The 21798-nt window shown below is 52.0% G+C and overlaps 2 protein-coding genes across 6 annotated transcripts; one reads left to right on the top strand and one right to left on the bottom strand.

Moving 5' to 3' along the window:
• Positions 1-904: 904 nt before the first annotated feature.
• SRRM2 (serine/arginine repetitive matrix 2) lies at positions 905-17069 on the top strand. Of its 5 annotated transcripts, XM_008063246.2 has the most exons (15): positions 905-1176; positions 2058-2165; positions 2366-2530; positions 3296-3373; positions 4117-4179; positions 4271-4303; positions 4531-4581; positions 4749-4841; positions 5476-5668; positions 7317-8205; positions 8272-13999; positions 14740-14982; positions 16058-16171; positions 16284-16397; positions 16519-17069. In XM_008063246.2, exons 1-15 carry the CDS (start codon positions 935-937, stop codon positions 16526-16528), a joined length of 8124 nt encoding a protein of 2707 aa, XP_008061437.1. In that variant the 5' UTR covers positions 905-934; the 3' UTR covers positions 16529-17069. The 5 variants fall into 5 exon arrangements, 4 of the variants coding, with proteins under 4 accessions (XP_008061437.1, XP_021570792.1, XP_008061436.1 ...); XM_021715117.1 differs by having other exon boundaries at positions 4120-4179; positions 7317-13999; XM_008063245.2 differs by having other exon boundaries at positions 7317-13999.
• Positions 17070-17568: 499 nt separating this feature from the next.
• On the bottom strand, positions 17569-21797 carry ELOB (elongin B; the record flags this gene model as incomplete). Its single annotated transcript, XM_021715126.1, has 3 exons — positions 17569-17740; positions 20309-20414; positions 21774-21797. Coding segments are annotated over 3 exons (243 nt in total), but the record flags the coding sequence as incomplete, so codon positions are not given.
• Position 21798: the final 1 nt, after the last annotated feature.

Raw genomic sequence — 21798 nt, 5'->3', positions numbered from 1 at the left:
TCTAGATGAATTTAGGGCAGGGTATGTGGAGAGGGTATGGGAACAACTGGAACAGAGGCGGCCAGTTTGATGTGTTTAAATAGAGCATTGAGTTGAAAACAGGTGATATTTAACAGGAGCTAGCAAGATTTGGAGGCGGTGCAAGTCATGTGATAAATCCTATTGGTAAGGAAATTGAAGGGATAAAATACCAGGATAATTGATGGGTTCTTCAGATGTTTGTACTGAAGGAAATGGCTCTTTACCCAAGAGAAGTATATGAAGAGCGTGTATCCAAGGTTCAGGGGTGTTTCTGTTGTGCTTGCTGGCTGTTGTTGGGTGTGAAGCTGTAGAGGACGTTTTTGATTTAACTAACTAGTTCACCTGTTCAAATATCTAGTGGCTGTTCAGTTCATTTTGTATTCATATAGGGTAGTCTGAATTCCTTAGTTAAGTTCTTGGAAGTTTTGGACTACAGGCAATTGGGTACCACAGATCTATATCTGGTGTTTGTTGTTCCCTGTTTGAAGGCCTTAGTTACCCAGGTTAGTTACCTAACCAGGGGCTAGGAATTAGAGTAGTTGATGAAGACACCATTTGTGCATTTGGAGGCCAAAGAAGAATAAAGGGACAGTGTAGAGATTCGAGAGAAAAAGAACCTAGCCTGGAAAATAAAGAAAATCTAGGTGTAAGAAGGAATGCTTTATAATTCTGTGCAAGAGTATTGGAAAAGAAATTGCATGGGAAGGATGAAGAAGGGGTTTTGTTGGGAGCCCAGGAGGATGATGGAGCATTATGCAGCTAATGGAGATTTAGTATGAAGATAAATGTTGAAATAGGGATGAAGGAGAGCAGGGACTTGGGTGGTGGTAAGTGGTTAGTTTGGGGCCAGGGGCCTGACCCGTGTCTCCCCGCTCCCCCCCAGGAGTGGTGGTGTCCCCCCGGGCACGGGGCCATGTACAACGGGATCGGGCTGCCGACGCCCCGGGGCAGCGGCACCAACGGCTACGTCCAGCGCAACCTGTCCCTGGTGCGGGGTCGCCGGGGTGAGCGGCCTGACTACAAGGGAGAGGAGGAACTGCGGCGCCTGGAGGCTGCCCTGGTGAAGCGGCCTAATCCTGACATCCTGGACCACGAGCGCAAGCGGCGCGTGGAGCTGCGATGCCTCGAGCTGGAGGAGATGATGGAAGAGCAGGGGTGAGGGAGGGCTGGGGGAGAGCTGAGCACTGAGTGAGTGCAGAGCTGGGGGTGTTAGGTGGGATGTAGGGAGTCTAGGGCTGGTTGAAAGAGGTTTGGAGAGGACTTGTGGTAGGGGAGGAGGTAAATGAACTAGAAAATTGGAAAAAGTTAAGGGACAGTACAGTGGGAGATGAGGAAGTTGTGTGTCTGGGGGTATAGATGGGAGCCTGAGGGACTGAATTATTTAGACGGAGACATGGGGAAGTGGGGGCCATTGAGGAACAAAAATGTGCTTTAAAGGAGAAATGGGAAAGCAGACATCAGTTAGGAGGAGAGCTAGGTAAGCTGACAGGTGTTGTCATTTTTGTAGAAAAGGAAGTTAATGGATTTAAGGACTGAAGCTTGGAAGATCACAAAAGCAAGAAAACAGGAATTGGAAGAGTACTTGAATACAAGGGAATCATAGTCTGGATAGGAAAGTGAAATTTTGGAAAGGAGCACATTCAAGCAGAAAACCTTTTAGAGCAGTGGTTTTAAACTTCAGCAATAGTGACCCTTTTATACAATTTACTTTACTTTGGAATCCCAGGAAATAAAAGACCTGTTTTTGTTGAAGTTGGTGAGGAACACTTGGAACTCTGCCTGCTTAACTTTCCCCTTTCAGCCCCTGAAGAGTAGCATGTTTAAAATCCACTGTTCTAGAGGATGTAGTAAGTAGAAGAAAGAAAGATGATGGGAAAAGATGAGAAGGATCGAAGAGAAGGGAGTTGTGGGTGACAGTAAAAAGTTTTGTGTGTGTGGAGAGGGAAGGAACCCTTTTGGGAATGAGGGAAATGTAAACCTGGAACTGGAGAAAAGTATCCTGTCAGTCTCTAACCCTGAAGGGATTTGTTCTTCAGGTACGAGGAACAGCAAATTCAGGAAAAAGTGGCGACCTTTCGACTCATGTTGCTGGAGAAGGATGTGAACCCTGGGGGCAAGGAGGAGACCCCAGGGCAGAGGCCAGTGTGAGTGTTGTGCTCTCCCTTGATTCCTGCGGACTCTGCGCTGCTGCTGCTGCTGTCCTTTGTCCTTACCTGGGACCTCCTCCTTGCCCTTGTCTTCCTTTTCCCATGCGTTATTTGGCTCCTGCTTATACTTGTGTTCTGAAGATGACTCTGCTCTTTGCTCTTTATTTCCTTCAGACTTTTGCCCTTTTTCCCTCTAGGGTAACTGAGACTCACCAGTTGGCAGAATTGAATGAGAAGAAGAATGAACGACTCCGTGCTGCCTTTGGCATCAGTGATTCTTACGTGGATGGCAGTTCCTTTGATCCTCAGCGTCGTGCTCGAGAAGCTAAACAGCCAGCTCCTGAACCTCCCAAACCTTACAGGTATATGAAATTGAGAAGCTGCTGTCAACTTTTCCTGGTTCTAAGTACCTTGTTCTGTTCTTTTTTGTGTTTGGGCAGTTTTCCCCCAAAGTTCAGATTTTGTTCTTCAGAGTTGAAATGTCTAAGAAAATTTGTTCTAGGGCCAGGCATGGTGACGCACGCCTGGAATCCCACTACTTTAGGAGGTTGAGGCAGGAAGATCTGTTGAGACCAGGAGTTTGAGACCAGCATGGGCAGCAAAGTGAGGCCCTGGTCTCTACCAAAAAAAAAAGTCAGGTGTGGTGCATGCCTGTAGCCCTAGCTTCTTAGGAGGCTGAGGTGAGAAAGTCACTTGAGTCCAGAGTTTGAGGTTACAGTGAGATATGATCATGCCACTGCACTCCAGCCTGGGCGTTAGAGCAAGATCCCATCTCTTAGAAAATAAAAGGAAATTGACTGACTCTGTGGCTCAGCCTGTAATCCCAGCACTTTGGGAGGCTGAGGTGAGTAGATTGCCTGAGCCCATGGCTTCAAGACCAGCCCGGACAACTTGGTGTGAGACCTTGTCTCTACAATAAATCAGAAATTAGCTGGGCGTGATAGCACGCGCCTGTAGTTCTGCCTACTTGGAAGTCTGAGGTGGTGGAAGAATCACTGGAGCCCAGCAGGTCAACCCTGGGGTGGCTGTGAGTGTGCCGCTGCACTCCAGCCTGGGTGATGTAGTGAGACTCCAAAAGAAAAGAAAATTTGTTATAGCACTTACCTCTACTATTTATGTTTTCCTAGCCTTGTTCGAGAGTCTAGCAGTTCTCGCTCACCAACCCCAAAGCAAAAGAAGAAGAAAAAGAAGAAAGATAGAGGACGGTAAGTTAGTTGGAAGGTTACTTTAATATTTAGGAGACCAATCCAGTGGTGCACTTTCTCTCTGGAGTCAAAAATTTATGGTTCCAGAAAGCAGGAGACAGTTGTCAGGGAGGAGGTAGTTACTATTCAGGTCTCTGTTGGAAGAAGTGTATGTGCTTCTCAGTGGAGAAGTATTGAGTGAGGCTCTGTCAGTTAAGAACTGGCCTGCAGGCTGGGCACGGTGACTCAGCCTGTAATCCCAACACTTTGGGAGGCTGAGGCAAAAGGGTTGCCTGATCCTGGGGTTTTGAAACCAACGTAGGCACCTTGGTGAGACTTTGTCTCTACAATAAATCACAAAAACTTGCTGGGCATGGTCCATGTGTCTGTAGTTCCAGCTACTTGGAAGGCTGAGGCAGAAGAATTGCCTAAGCCCAGCAGGTTGCGTTGCATTGGCTATGAGCATGCCACTGCACTCCAGCCTGGGCGGCAAGACTGAGACTCCAATTCTAAAAACAAACAAACAAAAACTGGCCTGCAGCATTTTAGATTTCTGGGATTTTCTTTTTCATTTTGAGGTTTGTAGACTTTAGCTATCTATACTTCTTGGAGAGTAAAGGAATAAGTTCTGAGATTAGGTCTGGGCATTGATGCTGTTGGGGTGTTGAAGAATTTTAGAAAACCTTTTAAGGGAATGAATTTGTAAGTGGAAGGGCCAGGGAAGAAGCCAGGCAGAATGATCTTGCTTCTGAACCCATCTTTAGCAGGTCAGAGAGCAGCTCTCCTCGACGAGAGAGAAAGAAGAGCTCAAAGAAGAAAAAGCACAGGTATGGGAAGGGAATACTTGGAATGACTGGAAAGGCTTGCTGAATTCAGGCAAAGTGTTGGTTTATGTTTTTTCATTCTCTTTTCCAACAGGTCAGAATCTGAGTCCAAGAAACGGAAGCATAGGTAAGAGGTCTTTAATTCATAGGGGTCAGAGTGGCATGTGAGAGTAGTGAGCTGTTGCTTGATGGCCTTCTTGCTCTTTACTTGGCCTCTGGGAGGTTTCTTTGTCTTGGAGTAAAGCTCAATTCCATGATCTTTCTGCTGTCAATACTCCACAATTCTTTCTGTTTCACTTTTGGTTTTATTTGCTTTTTTTAAAAAAAATTTTAACTACTTTCCTTATCTCCTAGGTCTCCTACTCCAAAGAGCAAACGTAAATCTAAGGACAAGAAGCGAAAGCGGTAAGTGGGTTTGTAGGAATTTGCTTTGTAGGTAGATGAATGCCATGTTAGAGGAAGAGGGCAGAATCAGTCATGTCTCTGACTGGTAAAGGGTTGAGGAATGGGTGAGGAGATCCAAAATAGGTGTGGCAGCACCCTGAGCTGTGGTGGTGGTGTTTTTCCTTCAGGTCTCGAAGTACAACACCAGCCCCCAAGAGCCGCCGGGCCCACCGTTCAACTTCTGCTGACTCTGCTTCCTCCTCTGATACTTCCCGCAGTCGGTAAGGGGTAGTCCAGGAGGAAGGGAGGGAAAGGGAATGATGGGTTAATCAATTTAATATTTATTGAGCGCCCACGGTGTGCTAGGCGCTGCACAGACCATTCGGAAGACACGGTCCCTGCCCTCTAGGAGCTGACAGGCTAAAGCAACAGGATGGACAGACATATACATTTCCCCTTCTCTTTTTTTTGTTTTGTTTATTTGTTCTTTTTTGTTTCGTTCTGATGTATATGGACTGCCAGAATAGGGGGGGGTGGTTTGTTCGTGGTGTCTGGGGGAGGAAGGAATCCTTACCCTGGCTTCCTTAATCGGGGAAGGCTTCCTGAAGGAGGTGGGCTCAGGTGAGTTGTGAATGAAGCAGGTAGGGAATGGGCTGGGTGGACGGTTTGGGATGTGTCTGGGGAGGTGAGTAAAGGGGTAGAGGGAGAACATTTTTTGGGATTGCGTTGGGAAAAGAAGGACCAAAGTGGACTGAACTGGCATTTCAGTGAATGAACTGAGTCATGTGACGAAGGCGGCTTTTTGGAAGAGGGTTGTACAGTTAGGAAAGTTGGATGGGAGCTGGGGAGGGGGTTTTCTGTTCTCCCTTTGAGCTGATTACTCTTCTCTCCCCCATCCTCAATTTACTCCCTCAGGTCTCGAAGTGCTGCAGCTAAAACCCATGCAACTGCCTTGACTGGGCAAAGTCCTTCCCCTGCTTCAGGGCGTCGAGGGGAGGGAGATGCACCTTCCACTGAACCAGGTACCACCAACACACAACGGCCTAGCAGCCCAGAGCCTTCTACAAAGCAACCTGGCAGCCCTTATGAAGACAAAGACAAGAAGGAGGTATGTTTTGGTGATATTCATTGGATTCCAAGCATGTGGATTTGGGGTAGATGTATGAAGTGAAAGGGAGAGGTAATGGTGTAGTAAGAAGTAAGTCAGGTCTTTTTTCTGTATTTCTCTCCTAGTCATCAAGCTCTTTTGTATTTATGGGTCTTTTAGAATTAAACCTTATGGGATGTTCATAGGTTTTTTTATTGTCCTGTTTGTACATGTGCACAGAAGTAGAATGAAAGTTTGTTTTTTTTGAGTCAGAGTCTCACTCTGTCACCCAGGCTGGAGTGCAGTGGCACACTTACGGCAGCCACAGTCTCGACCTCCTGGGCTTAGGTAATCCATCTGCCTCAACTTTCCAAGTTGTTGGAACTGGTGGCATGCACCACCATGCCCAGCTAACTTTTTTTTGATTTATTGGAGAGATGTGATCCTGCTATGTTGCCCAGGCTGCTCTCGAACCTGTGGGCTCAGGTAATCCTCTCACCTCAGCCTCTCAAAGTGCTGGGATTACAGGCGTGAGCCACCACACCCGGCTAAAAGTTTCTTTAAAGTACATTGGACTCTGCTACTTATGATGTCTGTAGTTTCTTATCTGTTTCATCAAATGGTGGTCATGACTAAATAAAATTGGTTTGCTGCCCGCAGTCTGCAAACACTATGAGATGGTATTTTCAGTAGGTTCCTAGTGTTTTACACCTTCCACTCTAATTCAAGCCCTAACCTTTTCTTTTTGCTTCAGCTAAAATGCAGTGTATATTCTTGTTCATTTCTTGTGTTGTGCAGTTACCTTTCCAAATTACAAATGGAAACACCTCAGAAACTTTTCTACTTATTGTTTTTGAATTGTATTTGTTTTTTTAAATTTTTTAATTTTTTTGAGTTGGAGTCTCACTCCGTCGCCCAGACTGGAGTGCAGTGGCCGCTTCCAGCCACTGCAGCTCGACCTGCTGGCCTCCGGCGATCCTTCCGCCTCAGCCTTCCAAGTAGCTGGAACTACAGGCGTGCGCTACCATGCCCAGCTAATTTTTGATTTATTGTAGAGATGAGGTCTCAACGCCAAGTTGCCCAGGCAGGTCTCAAACCCGCGGGCTCAGGCAATCCACTCACCTCAGCCTCCCAAAGGCACAGGATTACAGGCTGAGCCACCGAGCCCAGCTTGTATTCATTTTTTATAGTGATCTTTTTTCACTGTACTACATCCATTCTGGTCTGCTTTTTTGGTCACACAAATCATGTTCTCAAGCCTTTGCTCTTTGCCTTTATTCATGTTATTTCTTTTAATTTAATATAGTTATTTACTAAGGGTGAATTAGGAAAACTGCTTACTTTTCCATTTAAAAATGTCTTTTCCTTTTGTGTTTTCAACAGCATTTAGTAATGTTACTTGTTGAATGTAGTGCCTTAGTTATTTGAGTTTTTTTTCTCAGTTATAAGACTATTGAGGTCACAGATTATTCATCTTCATGTTTTCCCCTCTATGTATTATATAATTCTTTGTTTTTGAATGAAAGGGTTGCTTATGGTGAGAAAAAGGACCAAGTGGTATTATGGGGTGTGTTGAAGAAAAGTTTAATTGGTGAGGGTATTGATATCTAATGGTGATATGAAGTTTTGGTGTTTATGTATCCCTATCCCTACTCTCTTCCACTCGTAGAAATCTGCAAGTCGACCTAGCCCCTCTCCGGAAAGGAGCGGCACAGGCCCAGAACCACCTCTGCTCCTTGCTGAGCAACGTGGCAGCTCCCCACAACCCCTTGCAACAACCCCCTTAAGTCAGGAGCCAGTGAAGCCCCCATCTGAGGCCTCCCCAACTCGGGGCCGTTCACCACCTAAGTCTCCTGAGAAACCTCCCCATACTTCTTCTTCGGAGAGCAGCCCCCCATCCCCTCAACCTACCAAAGTTTCTCGGCATGCCAGCTCTTCCCCTGAAAGTCCTAAACCTGCTCCAGCTCCGGGAGCCCGCCGAGAGATTTCTTCTTCTCCCACATCCAAGAATCGCTCACATGGCCGAGCAAAACGGGATAAATCACATTCTCATACCCCTTCTCATAGGTTGGGGAGGTCCCGTAGCCCTGCGGCCACTAAGAGGGGACGATCTCGATCACGAACGCCTACCAAGAGAGGTCATTCTAGGTCCCGGTCCCCTCAGTGGCGTAGGTCCAGGTCTGCGCAGAGGTGGGGAAGATCTAGAAGTCCCCAGCGACGTGGCCGTTCTAGGTCTCCTCAGCGACCAGGCTGGTCCAGGAGCAGAAATACCCAGAGAAGAGGCAGGTCTAGGTCAACAAGGCGAGGGAGGTCACACTCTAGATCCCCAGCTGCTCGGGGCAGATCTCGTTCTAGAACACCAGCCCGGCGGGGCAGGTCCCGCTCTAGAACGCCTGGCAGGCGGAGATCGCGATCCAGAACACCTGCCAGGCGCAGATCTCGGTCTAGAACACCAGCTCGAAGGGGCCGGTCTCGTTCTAGAACTCCTGCTAGGCGCAGATCTAGGACCCGATCACCAGTACGACGGAGGTCTCGTAGTAGATCACCAGCCAGGAGAAGTGGCCGGTCACGCTCTAGAACCCCCGCCAGACGTGGCCGGTCACGCTCTAGAACCCCCGCCAGACGTGGCCGGTCACGCTCTAGAACCCCTGCTAGGCGCAGTGGTCGCTCGCGCTCCAGAACACCAACCAGGAGAGGGAGATCTCAGTCTAGGACACCAAGACGGGGACGATCCCACAGTAGAAGCCTAGTTAGACGTGGAAGGTCTCACTCTAGAACACCACAAAGAAGAGGCAGGTCTGGCTCATCATCAGAGCGGAAGAACAAATCCAGAACATCTCAGAGAAGGAGCAGGTCCAACTCAAGCCCAGAAATGAAAAAAGCTCACATTTCTTCAAGGCGGAGCAGGTCTCTCTCTTCACCACCATCCAAAGCAAAATCTCGCTTGTCTTTGAGTCGAAGCCTTTCAGGGTCTTCTCCATGCCCTAAACAGAAATCACAGACACCACCCAGACGTAGTCGCTCTGGATCATCCCAAACTAAAGCTAAATCTAGAACACCACCCAGGCGCAGTCGCTCTGGTTCTTCTCCGCCATCTAAGCAGAAATCTAAAACACCATCAAGACAAAGTCATTCCAGTTCATCTCCTCAACCTAAAGTGAAATCTGGAACACCACCAAGGCAAGGGTCTGTAACAAGTCCCCAAGCCAATGAGCAGTCTGCAACACCACAGAGACGAAGCCGTTCAGAATCTCCACCTGACCTTGAACTGAAATCTAGGACACCTTCAAGACATAGCTGCGCAGGGTCCTCTCCTCCTAGAGTGAAATCTGACACACCTCCCAGGCAGAACCCTTCTGGTTCTTCATCTCCGCAACCCAAAGTGAAGGCAATAATATCACCAAGACAAAGAAGCCATTCTAGCTCTTCTTCTCCAAGTCCTAGTAGGGTGACATCTAGAACACCTCCAACTCAAAGCAGGTCAGTGTCTCCCTGCTCCAATTTGGAATCCAGATTGTTGCCAAGACACAGCCATTCTAGGTCCTCCTCACCAGATACCAAAGTAAAACCTGGAACACCACTGAGACAGAGTCACTCAGGGTCTACTTCGCCATACCCCAAAGTAAGGCCCCAGACTCCACCAGGGCCAGCTCTTTATGGATCAAAGTCACCATGTCCCCAAGAGAAGTCTAAAGACTCACCAGCACAAAGTTGTGCTGGTTCCTTCTCTCTGTGCCCAGGAGTAAAATCTAGCACACCACTGGGTGAGAGCTATTTTGGTCTCTCATCTCTGCAACAGAAAGGACAATCTCAATCTTCACCAGATCCCAGGTCTGATACTTCAAGTCCAGAAGCAAGACAGAGTAACTCAGAATCTCCATCTCTGCAGAGCAAATCTCAAACGCCTCCTATAGGCGGTCGGTCCAGGTCCTCATCTCCAATCACTGAACTGGCACCCAAATCTACAACAAGACAAGATAGAAATGAATTGTCAGCTATTCCTGGACTGAAATCAGGAATGTCTCCTGAGCAGAGCAGGTCCCAGTCTGACTCTTTATATCTTACAGTGGACTCTAAGTCTCTTCTGGGTCAGAGTAGATTGGAGCTTTCATCTGAATCAAAAGAGAAAATAGGCTTCTTCCCTCAGGAGAAACTTACTGCATTATCTCCTAGACCAAGAGACAAGTTTAGTCCTCCACTACAGGAGAGGCCTGGGTCTTCAGTCTTCAAAGACATACCCAGAACCCTGTCAAGGGAAAGAAGTGGTGCTGAGTCATCTGCAGATTCAAAAGACCAAAGTACATTAGATAAGTCAAGCCAAGATGAAGAGTTAATGGCGGTGGTAGAGAAACCTGAAGAACCTTCAAACCAGACCCTGCCCCATTTGTCTCCAGAACTTAAAGAAATGCATGGAAGTAACTTGGAATCATCGCCTGAAGTAGAAGAAAGGCCTGTTGTGTCTTTGACTCTTGACCGAAGTCAGTCACAGGCTTCTTTGGTAGCAGCAGAAGTCCTTGAGATGGCGTCATCTTGGGGTGGACCACATTTTTCTCCAGAGCATAAAGAACTGTCTAACTCTTCCCCCAGGGAGAATAGCTTTGGATCACCTTTAGAATTTAGAAATTCAGGCCCTTCTGCTACAGAAATGAATGCTGGGTTTCCTTCTGAGATTAAAGAAGATTTGAATGGACCTTTTCTTAATCAGTTGGAGACAGATCCATCTCTAGACATGAAAGAACAATCGACAAGATCCTCCAGACGCAGCAGTTCTGAGTTATCCCCAGATGCAGTGGAAAAGGCAGGAATGTCTTCAAATCAGAGCATCTCTTCACCTGTTCTTGATGTTATACCCAGAACACCCTCAAGAGAAAGAAGTAGTTCTGCATCTTCTCCTGAACTGAAAGATGGTTTACCTAGAACTCCATCAAGGAGAAGCAGGTCTGGGTCTTCTCCAGGACTGAGAGATGGGTCTGGAACTCCTTCTAGGCACAGCCTGTCTGGGTCCTCTCCTGGAATGAAAGATATACCTAGAACACCATCCAGGGGGAGAAGCGAATGTGATTCCTCCCCAGAACCAAAAGCTTTGCCTCAGACTCCTAGACCAAGGAGTCATTCTCCATCATCTCCAGAGCTCAACAACAAGTGTCTTACCCCCCAGAGAGAAAGAAGTGAATCAGAATCGTCAGTTGAACAGAAAACTGTGGCTAGGACTCCCCTTGGGCAGAGAAGTCGATCTGGATCATCTCAAGAACTTGATGGGAAACCCAGTGCATCCCCTCAAGAAAGAAGTGAGTCAGACTCTTCTCCAGATTCTAAAGCCAAGACACGAACCCCGCTTAGGCAGAGGAGTCGCTCTGGATCATCTCCAGAGGTTGACAGTAAATCCCGGCCTTCTCCTCAGCGCAGTAGGTCTGGCTCCTCCCCAGAAATGAAAGATAAGCCAAGAGTGGTACCAAGAGCACAGAGTGGTTCTGATTCATCTCCTGAACTCAAGGTTCCTGCTCCTCGGGCCCTTCCCAGACGAAGCAGATCTGGTTCATCGAGCAAAGGCAGAGGTCCTTCTCCTGAAGGAAGCAGCAGTACTGAGTCCTCTCCAGAACACCAACCTAAATCTAGAACTGCTCGAAGAGGCTCCAGGTCATCAGTAGAGCCTAAGATCAAGTCTCGCACGCCACCTCGGCGTCGTAGCTCTCGTTCATCTCCTGAACTAACAAGGAAGGCCAGACTCTCCCGTAGAAGCCGCTCTGCCTCATCTTCACCAGAAACCCGTTCTAGAACTCCTCCAAGACGCCGAAGAAGTCCCTCAGTGTCTTCCCCAGAGCCACCTGAAAAATCAAGGTCTTCACGCCGGCGGCGCTCAGCTTCATCTCCACGCACTAAGACAACTTCAAGGAGAGGCCGTTCTCCTTCACCAAAACCTCGTGGACTCCAGAGGTCCCGTTCTCGCTCAAGGAGGGAGAAAGCCAGAACAACCCGACGTCGAGATAGGTCTGGGTCTTCTCAGTCAACATCTCGGAGAAGACAGCGGAGCCGGTCAAGGTCTCGGGTTACTCGCCGGCGGAGGGGAGGCTCTGGTTATCGCTCAAGGTCACCTGCCCGGCAGGAGAGTTCCCGGACCTCCTCTCGACGCCGAAGAGGCCGCTCTCGGACACCCCCAACCAGTCGGAAACGTTCTCGCTCACGCACATCACCAGCCCCATGGAAACGCTCTAGATCTCGAGCTTCTCCAGCCACTCACCGACGATCCAGGTCCAGAACACCCCTGATAAGCCGACGTAGGTCTAGGTCTCGAACCTCACCAGTCAGTCGGAGACGATCAAGGTCTAGGACATCAGTGACTCGTCGAAGATCTCGGTCGAGAGCATCCCCAGTGAGTCGCAGGCGATCTAGGTCCAGAACACCTCCAGTAACCCGCCGTCGTTCAAGGTCCAGAACACCAGCAACACGCCGGCGCTCCCGTTCTAGAACTCCACCTGTGACTCGAAGAAGGTCTAGATCTAGGACTCCTCTGGTAACGAGGAGGCGATCTCGAAGCAGAACTTCGCCTATCACTCGCAGAAGGTCAAGATCCAGAACATCTCCAGTTACTCGAAGGAGATCTCGCTCTCGCACATCTCCAGTAACTCGAAGAAGGTCTCGCTCTCGAACCTCTCCGGTGACACGCCGCCGCTCTAGGTCCCGAACACCTCCAGCTATTCGGCGCCGCTCTAGGTCTCGAACACCACTGTTGCCACGCAAACGTTCTCGAAGTCGCTCACCACTTGCTATCCGCCGCCGTTCTCGATCCCGTACTCCACGAACAACTCGGGGCAAACGGTCCTTAACAAGATCTCCTCCAGCCATCCGTAGGCGTTCTGCATCTGGAAGTAGTTCCGATCGGTCACGTTCTGCTACTCCTCCAGCAACAAGGAATCATTCTGGTTCTCGGACACCTCCAGTGGCACTCAATAGCTCCAGAATGAGCTGTTTCAGTCGTCCTAGTATGTCACCAACTCCTCTTGACCGCTGTAGATCACCTGGAATGCTTGAACCCCTTGGCAGCTCTAGAACACCCATGTCTGTCCTACAGCAAGCTGGTGGCTCCATGATGGATGGTCCAGGTTCCCGAATACCTGATCACCAGAGAACATCTGTGCCCGAAAATCATGCTCAATCTAGAATTGCACTTGCCCTAACAGCCATCAGTCTTGGCACTGCTCGGCCTCCTCCGTCCATGTCTGCTGCTGGCCTTGCAGCACGAATGTCCCAGGTTCCAGCTCCAGTGCCTCTCATGAGTCTCAGAACGGCTCCAGCTGCCAACCTTGCCAGCAGAATTCCTGCTGCCTCTGCAGCAGCCATGAACCTGGCCAGCGCCAGGACACCTGCCATCCCAACAGCAGTGAACTTGGCTGACTCTCGAACGCCAGCCGCTGCAGCAGCAATGAACTTGGCCAGCCCCAGAACAGCGGTGGCACCTTCAGCCGTGAACCTTGCTGATCCCCGTACTCCCACAGCCCCAGCTGTGAACCTAGCAGGAGCCAGAACCCCAGCTGCCTTGGCAGCTTTGAGTCTCACAGGCTCTGGCACCCCCCCAACTGCTGCAAGTTATCCATCCAGCTCCAGAACACCCCAAGCTCCAGCCTCTGCAAACCTGGTGGGCGCTCGGTCTGCACATGCCGCAGCTCCTGTGAATATTGCCAGCTCTAGAACCCCTGCAGCCTTGGCCCCTGCAAGCCTCACGAGTGCTAGGATGGCTCCGGCATTGTCTGGTGCAAACCTCACCAGTCCCAGGGTGCCCCTTTCTGCCTATGACCGTGTCAGTGGCAGAACCTCACCACCGCTCCTTGACCGAGCCAGGTCCAGAACACCACCTTCTGCCCCGAGCCAGGCTAGAATGACCTCTGAGCAGGCTGTCTCACCTGCCTCAAGAATGGTCCAGGCTCCCTCACAGTCTCTTTTTCCTCCAGCACAGGATCGGCCTAGGTCCCCTGTGCCATCTGCTTTTTCAGACCAATCCCGGTCTTTGATTGCCCAGACTACCCCTGTAGCAGGGTCTCAGTCCCTTTCTTCTGGGGCAGTGGCAAAGACCACGTCCTCTGCTGGTGACCACAATGGCATGCTCTCGGTCCCTGCCCCTGGTGTGTCCCACTGTGAGGGTGGGGAACCACCTGTCCCCACTGGGGCCCAGCAACCTTCTGCGTTGGCCACCCTGCAGCCAGCAAAAGAGCGGCGGAGCTCCTCCTCCTCGTCCTCTAGCTCCTCCTCTTCATCATCATCGTCGTCCTCTTCCTCCTCCTCCTCCTCCTCCGGCTCCAGTTCTAGTGACTCGGAGGGCTCTAGCCTTCCTGCGCAACCTGAGGTGGCACTGAAGAGGTGAGGGAGCTTGGCTTTTAGAAACCTTCGGGGTGGGGGGAGGCGTTGGGGATGTGTGGGGGAGTGGGGAGGGAGAAGCCGTGTCGAGGTGCTTGACCCTTTGAGGAGGTATGGGGGACCTTGACCCTCAAGCTGAGGGTAGAAGAGAATGCTGGGGTGGGGGCTGATGGGGGAGGAATGGGACAGATAAAAGTCTCCAAAGGTTAATTGTCTATAGGATAATGATAAGTTTTCCATCTCTACAGAGGACAGAACTAGAGGAAATGGACTTAATTTTACAGCAGGAGGGATGGCAGTTAGACCTCAAGAGGAACTCCCTGGGCTGGAAGGATCTTCAGAGGTCATCCCATCCCTCTCCCTGCCTCCAGGCAGGACGGCCCCTTCCCCAGCCAACCTGCACTCACAGGGGCCTCCCCAAGCTGCGGCTCTCCGGGGAAGGAGACCACCCAGCTTCAGCTTCTACACCTGAGCCCAGAGGCCTTATTCCTCCATCAGGGACATTCTTGAGGTTTAACCTTGATCCCTTGTGCTGCGGGCCCCAGCCTGTTGCTTGTGTTAGCAGAGGTTGGGTCAGCTTGGACCACTGCTCTCCAGAGAATGTGCTCACTGGCTCTTCTGGCTCGGAGAGCTCCCAGGCCTTTCTCAGGCACCCCTCCCCCACTGCCATTCCTCCAGGCCAAGGAAGGTAGGGTTGGGGCTGGGGCAGCTTGTCTCCTTGTGACATTTCTCTTCTCCCACAGGGTCCCCAGCCCCACGCCTGCCCCAAAGGAGGCTGTTCGAGAGGGACGTCCTCAGGAACCAACCCCAGCCAAACGGAAGAGGCGCTCTAGCAGTTCCAGTTCCAGCTCCTCCTCTTCATCTTCCTCCTCCTCCTCCTCCTCCTCCTCTTCTTCCTCTTCTTCCTCCCCCTCCCCTGCCAAGCCTGGCCCTCAGGCCTTGCCTAAACCTGCAAGCCCCAAGAAACCACCCCCTGGCGAGCGGAGGTGAGTGCTACCTTGCCTGAGATAGGACGGTGGGCGGTGGCTTGTCCAGAGAAGGGACCCTGGGATATGAGCTCCCTGCTGGGTTGTCTCGAGTGGACTAAAGTGTCTGGTTGTGTGGGAGGAGTCAGGCACGCTCCTCTTCCCCTACTCCTTCGGCCCCGTTCTGGCAGAGAGTGAGCTGCACCCTCCAAATGGGTGCTTGAGCCAGAATTGGGGCGTCCTAGGCTTCTTCCTCTCCCTCACCCTGACACACAGCCTGGTCCCAGGGATTCTAGCTTTAAGTCTCCTTAGCGCTGCTGCCAGGGCTCTGGTCTGGCCACCATCATCATCTCCCGACTCTGTCCACAGCCTCCTCCCTGTCTCCCTGCCTCCACGCCATTCTCTTCCACATGTAGCCAGAGGGATCTTTCTAAAACGCACATCTGGTTACTTCCCTCCACTCCACAAATCCTTCCGGGACGCCCTGTGGCCTGCAGGATAAAGCCCCACCTCTGCGGGAATGGCGTGTGAGGCTCTTCACCAACTGGCCTTGCCCGCCCTGTGTTCTCCTCTCCTACCCGCCCCCACACATGCCCTGTGCTCCAGCCATACCCAGCGCCTTGCAGTCTAAGGAGAGCCCATGCCTTTGGACATGCTGTTCCTTCTGCCTGGAATTTCCTTGTCCGCCTGGTGAACTCCTCGTTCTGCAAGACTCCACTCAAACAGCACCTTCGAGAAGACTGACCTCCCCCTCCCCTCCCCGCCCACGTTCCCCTCCCTTGGGTCCCCAGACCTGTGCACTTCCAAACCTGCGGGGCTGCTTCCCACACATGGGGCCGTGTGTGCCTTCACCACTGAGCTCCCTCAAGAGCAGGGACTGTCTTTATCTTCCCACCCCCGCTGCCCCCTGTGCCTGCCCACTGGGGCACATGGTGGATGGTGTGCGGGCGGATGGGTGAGTGAGCGGACAAAGGTGGGTCTGAGGCTGGCCCTGCGTGGTGTGAGGTTTGGTGGTCAGGACCTGGGTGGGTGGTCCTGAGTGCTGGCTGGTGTGTTGGGAAGGGTGTGGTGCTAGGAGGTTCTACTCTGCTCCCAGGTCCCGCAGCCCCCGGAAGCCAATAGACTCCCTTCGGGACTCTCGGTCCCTCAGCTATTCGCCTGTGGAGCGTCGCCGTCCCTCACCCCAGCCCTCACCACGGGACCAGCAGAGGTAGGCCAACCAACAGCCAGAAGTCTGGCCACCCCTGACTTCTGCAGTTTGAGGTTTAGTGGTGCCTGAGGTTGGTGCCACCCTGTGGTCTGATACCTGCTGTGTGTTGCAGCAGCAGCAGTGAGCGGGGTTCCCGGAGAGGCCAGCGTGGGGACAGCCGCTCCCCGGGTCACAAGCGCAGGAAGGAAACACCTAGCCCTCGGCCCATGCGACACCGCTCCTCCAGGTGCGCCACACCCCGGAAGGCTGAGCCACTGCCGGTGGTGGTGGGTGGTGGCCCCATTCTGGAAGTGGCCCAGAAAGCTGGGCTTGAGTCTTTCCGTTGATGCCCATCTTTTCTGTTGCAGGTCTCCATAAGTCTTTGGGGGATTCCACCATACCCCATGCTCTGGAGCTCCAGGGGGTGTCCTCTTGTTCATCAGCAGAGATGTGGGAGGGGGCATTGTCTGTCCCCCTTGAACCTTGGCAGCCCTTGGAGGGAGGCTCCCTTTCCCTCCACTTTTTTTTTCTTTGTTCATGTGAAATGTTACTCTCTGTGAGTTTTTCCTGGTTCACGTGTTTTGGGGGGTTTGGGGTGGGAGGGAATACAGATGGGAGCTGGGGGAGGGGAGGATGCAGTTCAGGATACCCCAACCTGGAATCAGGGCCTGGGAGGCATGGCCCCCCTTGTGTCCCCAGGTTCTTGAGGGGTCAGGTGATGGTTTGGGACTGAGGAGGTTCTGTTTGGGGTGGCCTTGGAAGGGGCCGGAGTTGAAATAACTTGGCCCCTACTGCCCCCCACGAGGTTATGGCCCCTCCCCCCAACTTCTCTTCACGTTTCTTAAAGGCATTTTGGTTTTTTAAAATCTGTACAGCAAGAGCAACTTTTTCTGTCAAATAAAAATGAGAAATGCAGGAATTGGGTCTATAGACTGTTTATTAGGCATGGTGAGGGGAGGGGCCGCCTTGAGTCAGGCAGCCCTTTGCCTGTGGGAGCCCTGAAGGGCCCCGCCTTACCAAACATGCTCCCAACCAGACATGGGTTCCAGCTTACATATTTGCTCTCAGCTTTTGTTCCTCAGGACACGAAGGCCCTGGGAGTAGGCATGCTTAGGGGTGAACACCTTGAAGGAACAGGCGTAGAATTTTCTGTCCCCTGCTGACATGGGCTGGCCCAGGTTTCCGGGTTCTTCCCAGTCTTCCTACATCTTGGTGGCTGACAGCAGCTCGCCCCTCAGGAGAGCCCAGGTCCCTGTGGCACCTTTGAGTAGCATGCTGGGCAAGTTCTCAGCTAGGGCCCCAGGGTCTGGGAGACAGGACAGCAGGGGACCTGTAGACAAGAGCATGGGGGAGCAGGACCCATCCCAGGGAGGGTGATGCCTGGAGGCAGGAGGAAAGTACAGAGAAAGAGGCAGCAACCAGGCAGACACCCAAATCTTTTATTGGGGGGAACAGGCCTCTCGGGGGGCCAAGGTCGTCACTGCACAGCTTGTTCGTTGGTGCTGCTTCCTGAGTCCTGGGGCTTCATCACATCGGGCAGCTCAGGTGGGCTGGAGAAGGGCTCAATGCGCAGGGCCTCAAAGGTGTCATCTGTGGGGAAGGAACCGAGCTAGGGCATCCCTACCTTTGCCCCAGCCAGGGCGTCCATGGAAACCTGGAGCTTTGGGAGCCTCCCTTCATGCAAACACCCACCCCCACAGAGTTGGTCCCCATAGCCCTGACTCCCGACTCGGTGGAATGTGGTAGACATTCCACCACTCCTGCAAACCCCCTCCAGCTAGTCATTCTAGGGCCCTTTTCATCTTCCACATTCACTAGTGAGCCTGCCAGTCTCCACAGCCACCGTCAACCTTCACCCAGAGTACTGCTAGACTGTTCCTTCCCCGCTTAAACCTTCCAGTGGCTTCCCAGCATACTTGGAATCAAATTTCAAGTTCTTGTCATTATGCTTCTGATACTCTTATCTCCTGTGCTTGAAGTCTGGCTCCCTGTGTTCCCCCACCAAGCTCTTTCGCTGGTCCCAACACCTGCCCCTCATAATGGCTAGCTGCTTCTGGCCATTCAAGGTTCTTGTCACATCAGAAAAAACCTTCCCCAGCTCCCCCTCGGTCATGGCGTCCCAACATTCTTGAGGGCAATTACCACTGGCCAAAAGGGCTTTTGTTTCTACTGACTGGCTTCTGTCCCCACCAGAACAGTGGCTCCAGAAAGGCAAAACCCTTCTTGTCACCCCAGCACAGAGCAAACATTCCTCCCGTGCTTTCTTCCACCTAGGAGATCTTTCCACCTGTCTCCAGGTTCTCAACTGACCAGGCCCCCATGGAAAGCTGCCATGTCTGGTGATAGTTCTAGCTGTCCTAACTGGGGGGTGGGGGTGCAGCGGGAACCGCAGCTGGTGTCTAGTGGGTGGAGGCCAGGGGTGCTGCTACATATAACTGCCACCCAGCCCCAGGTGCAAACAGTGCTGAGGCTCAAAACCCAGACCCAGCCTAATCTAATTCATCTTCCAAGCCACAAACCCAGTCTTACCTTCATGATGGCCTTCACTCTGGTGATTACCTGGATGATGCCCTCTACCATTTGATTTGACACTGCCATCTCCTGACCAGTTAGTTTGGGGGAGGTGTCTCCTTCAGCATGGATATTTGAGCGGCTGAGGGTAGGGCACCCAGTCAAGGCCTATGAACTACATGCTGATTGGCGTTTTTGCAAGTAGTCCATGGGGAAGACAAGAGCTTTCGAGCCACACTGTGGCCCCTGTCAAGACATCAGCATCACCTGCCTGAGGGATGATGCCCCCTCTGGTAGTCCAGAGTCACCACCACATTCGATGCCATACTGGAGGGAAAAGCAAGTCATTTCCCTCAGCCTTGGGTTTTTCATCTGCAAAATGGATCTATCAACATCTTCCAAGTTACAGCAAACTTCTAGCATGGCTTTGGTCAAAATAGAGAAGCCCAGCCTGGGTTTAGGAAGCTGATCAGATATAATTTGGGCCCTCACTTGCCCCTTTCAGAAAGGCACCTGGTACAGGGCACAACTTGGACATCCATGCCAGCCCTGTATCTGACTTTCAGCATCACCCATATATGGGCAGAAGGAACCCACAGACCCCAAAGCCTCCTGTTTGCCAAGCACTTGCAGCAGACTGGACCCGGGGTGCACACACAAGGGCTCCTGCTGCTTTGCTGCAAGGCCAGCCCCGTCACACCCTTCATGAACAGGGACTCCCAGGCTGGGAGGGGTGGGAATGCAAAGTGGCTGGCCGGAGGACACAGCCACTGAGGCTGAGCCTGGTCCAGTTAACCCTGTGGATCTGAAGAGTGTAGTGAGGACTGCAGCCTTCCTCTTCAGCCCTTGTTACAAGTTCTTTCAAGGCAGAAACATTATTTCTTGTAGCTTTATCAAAGTTTCCCCAGTGTCTACACACTCTTGGGTCCACAGCTATGAAAACAGCTCTACAATTTCTGTTCAAATTCCTAGAGACAATGAATAAAATTTAGAAGCTTCCCTCCCTTTTTTTTGGGTGGGAGGAGATACATGCATTGGTAGGAAGTAAACCACTCTTCCCCAGGTTTCTAAAGCTTGCACAGGTGTGGCTGATGGCGCAAAGGCTCTGGATCTGAATCCTAGACTGGGCAGTTACAGCAAGTGACCTGACTTCCCCAGGCTCACTTTGTGCATCCTGAGAACTGGCACAATCCCAGGCTTAACCACTCGGACATGCTGCGGGATTAAGTGAGTGCTGCACAGACAGCCTGGCACAATGTCTGGCTCCCAAATGGTCCAGCAGCCAGCATTTCCACCGGGGCTCCCCATGTGACTGCTGGCAAGTCTCAGTGTCCTAATCTGAAAAACGGGGATGATGCAGTGAGGACCTCCCGGGACTACCGAGAAGGTGAGATGGGACAATGGAAGTCACCTGTACAAGTGAGCTGTATCATGACGAGGGATCTTTGAATCCTTTGGGGAAAAGGCTTTGGTTTCTACAAGCATCTCGTTTGCTTTTTTAAAAATGAAACAAACACTGTTAAAGCTGCCTTTTGTGCACAGGAAGACACTGTCACACAGGCTTGAGGGAACACCTCCAAGCTCCCCAATAACCCCTCTGGCTGATCCCACCCTGCTTGGCTGCCATCCAGCTCAGGCCCCTCTCACCTGCCCGGAAGGCCAGCCCCACTGTGGCTGGGGCCTGTGGCCGTGCTGTTTGGCTGGTGAAGCCACACTCGCCCAGCGTCTTGCCATCATCCAGGAGCTGGTCGTCCTGAGGAGAGAGGCAGGATCTTAAGAAAGGCCCCAGGAGGGGCAAATGTCAGAGATCTCTCTGACCAACAACAACACTGGAAATTAAAGAAGGGAAGAGAGACAATCCAGGGCCACACCAGTGTACACCAAACACAGAGACCAGCATTACATCCAAGAGTTCAGAGTCAGAGCCTCCCAGAGTGGGACTCTAGAGTCTTTCCAAATTCTCTGGGAAAATCTAACTTCAAGAGCCACTGAGCTAGTCTGGAGATAAACAGATCTGGATCTGAACCCCACCCAGTTCTGTCACCCTTGACGGGGTAGTTGAACCTTTTTGTTTGTTTGTTTGAGATGGGGTCTCACTGTGTTGCCCAGGCTGGAGCACAGCAATGATTTACAAGCATGATCAGTATACTACAGCCTCCAACTTCTGAGCTCAAGTGATCCTCCCACCTCAACCTCCCATGTAGCTGAGACTACAAGCATGAGTTGCCACACCCAAGGGATAGTACTTATGATGCAAAGTTTCCCAACCTGTAAAGAAGGAATTACTGGAATTCCTAACTCATAGGGCAGCCAGGAGGCCTCAATGTGCTAGGGAGGCACAGAAAGCACTATGTACAGTATGTGGCACGTGAGATGTGCTCAGGCAGCGAGGGCCATTATTAGGGAAGTCCCTGCAGGTATCAGGGAAGCAAAGCCTTTACAGAAGCTGAGGCTCTAAGCCTGGAGAAAAAGGTCAGGCTCCCAGTTCCCAGCTCTAGAATCAGATCAATACACTTAGGTGAGGCTCTCACCCTGCTGGAAGACTAAATCAGGGGCTGGTTCCTTAATGAAGACGCCAGACCCCTAGCCATTCTTCCTGAAAATCGCAGTTGGCTCGTAAGGAGGACAGGGGAGGCTTCCAGAACATCAGCAGGGGATTGGGCGGTCACAAACAATGGCTTGGTGGAGATCTGGTAGGACCCGGCTTTCTCTGCATGGGGCCCCCCGCCCCCAGGCGTGTCTGGGTGGCCTGCAGAACGAGCAGGAACTAAGGGTGTAAACCCCGGCTCTGCCGACAACCTTCGGCTGGGTAAGAGACCACCTCGCCGAACCTCGGTTTCCCTAGCCGCAGAGCGGGAGCTGTCCAGGGTCAGCAGGTCGCCGGCGGGACGGCCGCAGGGGCGGCACCACGGTGCCCCTGGGCGCCCGGGCCCGGCACGCGGCTTAGTCATCCCCCTGGGCCGACCTCCGGGGCGAGCGCCGCTCGCGCGCCACCCGCACAACAGACGTCCCACCCCGCGGCTCGGAGGCGCGGCCTCAACCTGCCGGACACCGTTGACATCGATGACACCGGCGCGGTCGCGCCCCCCGCCGCCCCTTCCCGGGACCGCACCTTGTACAGCCGCTGCTCGTCGGGC

The sequence above is a fragment of the Carlito syrichta genome, unplaced genomic scaffold (genome assembly GCF_000164805.1).
Source record: "Carlito syrichta isolate Samal-C Ts95f unplaced genomic scaffold, Tarsius_syrichta-2.0.1 Scaffold306686, whole genome shotgun sequence".
In the NCBI taxonomy this organism is placed as follows: domain Eukaryota; kingdom Metazoa; phylum Chordata; class Mammalia; order Primates; family Tarsiidae; genus Carlito; species Carlito syrichta.
The sequence above is the reverse complement of the archived record's forward strand: the minus strand, read 5'-3'. Positions and strand labels throughout refer to the sequence as shown.

What these genes read in the sequence shown, in the direction of transcription:
- SRRM2 (XM_008063245.2), top strand. Translation starts at nt 935, where the DNA reads ATGTACAACGGGATCGGGCTGCCGACGCCCCGGGGCAGCGGCACCAAC. An exon ending in GAGATGATGGAAGAGCAGGG is followed by an intron (nt 1,177 to 2,057) that starts GTGAGGGAGGGC and finishes TTTGTTCTTCAG; the next exon opens with GTACGAGGAACAGCAAATTC. An exon ending in AAGACAAAGACAAGAAGGAG is followed by an intron (nt 5,669 to 7,316) that starts GTATGTTTTGGT and finishes TTCCACTCGTAG; the next exon opens with AAATCTGCAAGTCGACCTAG.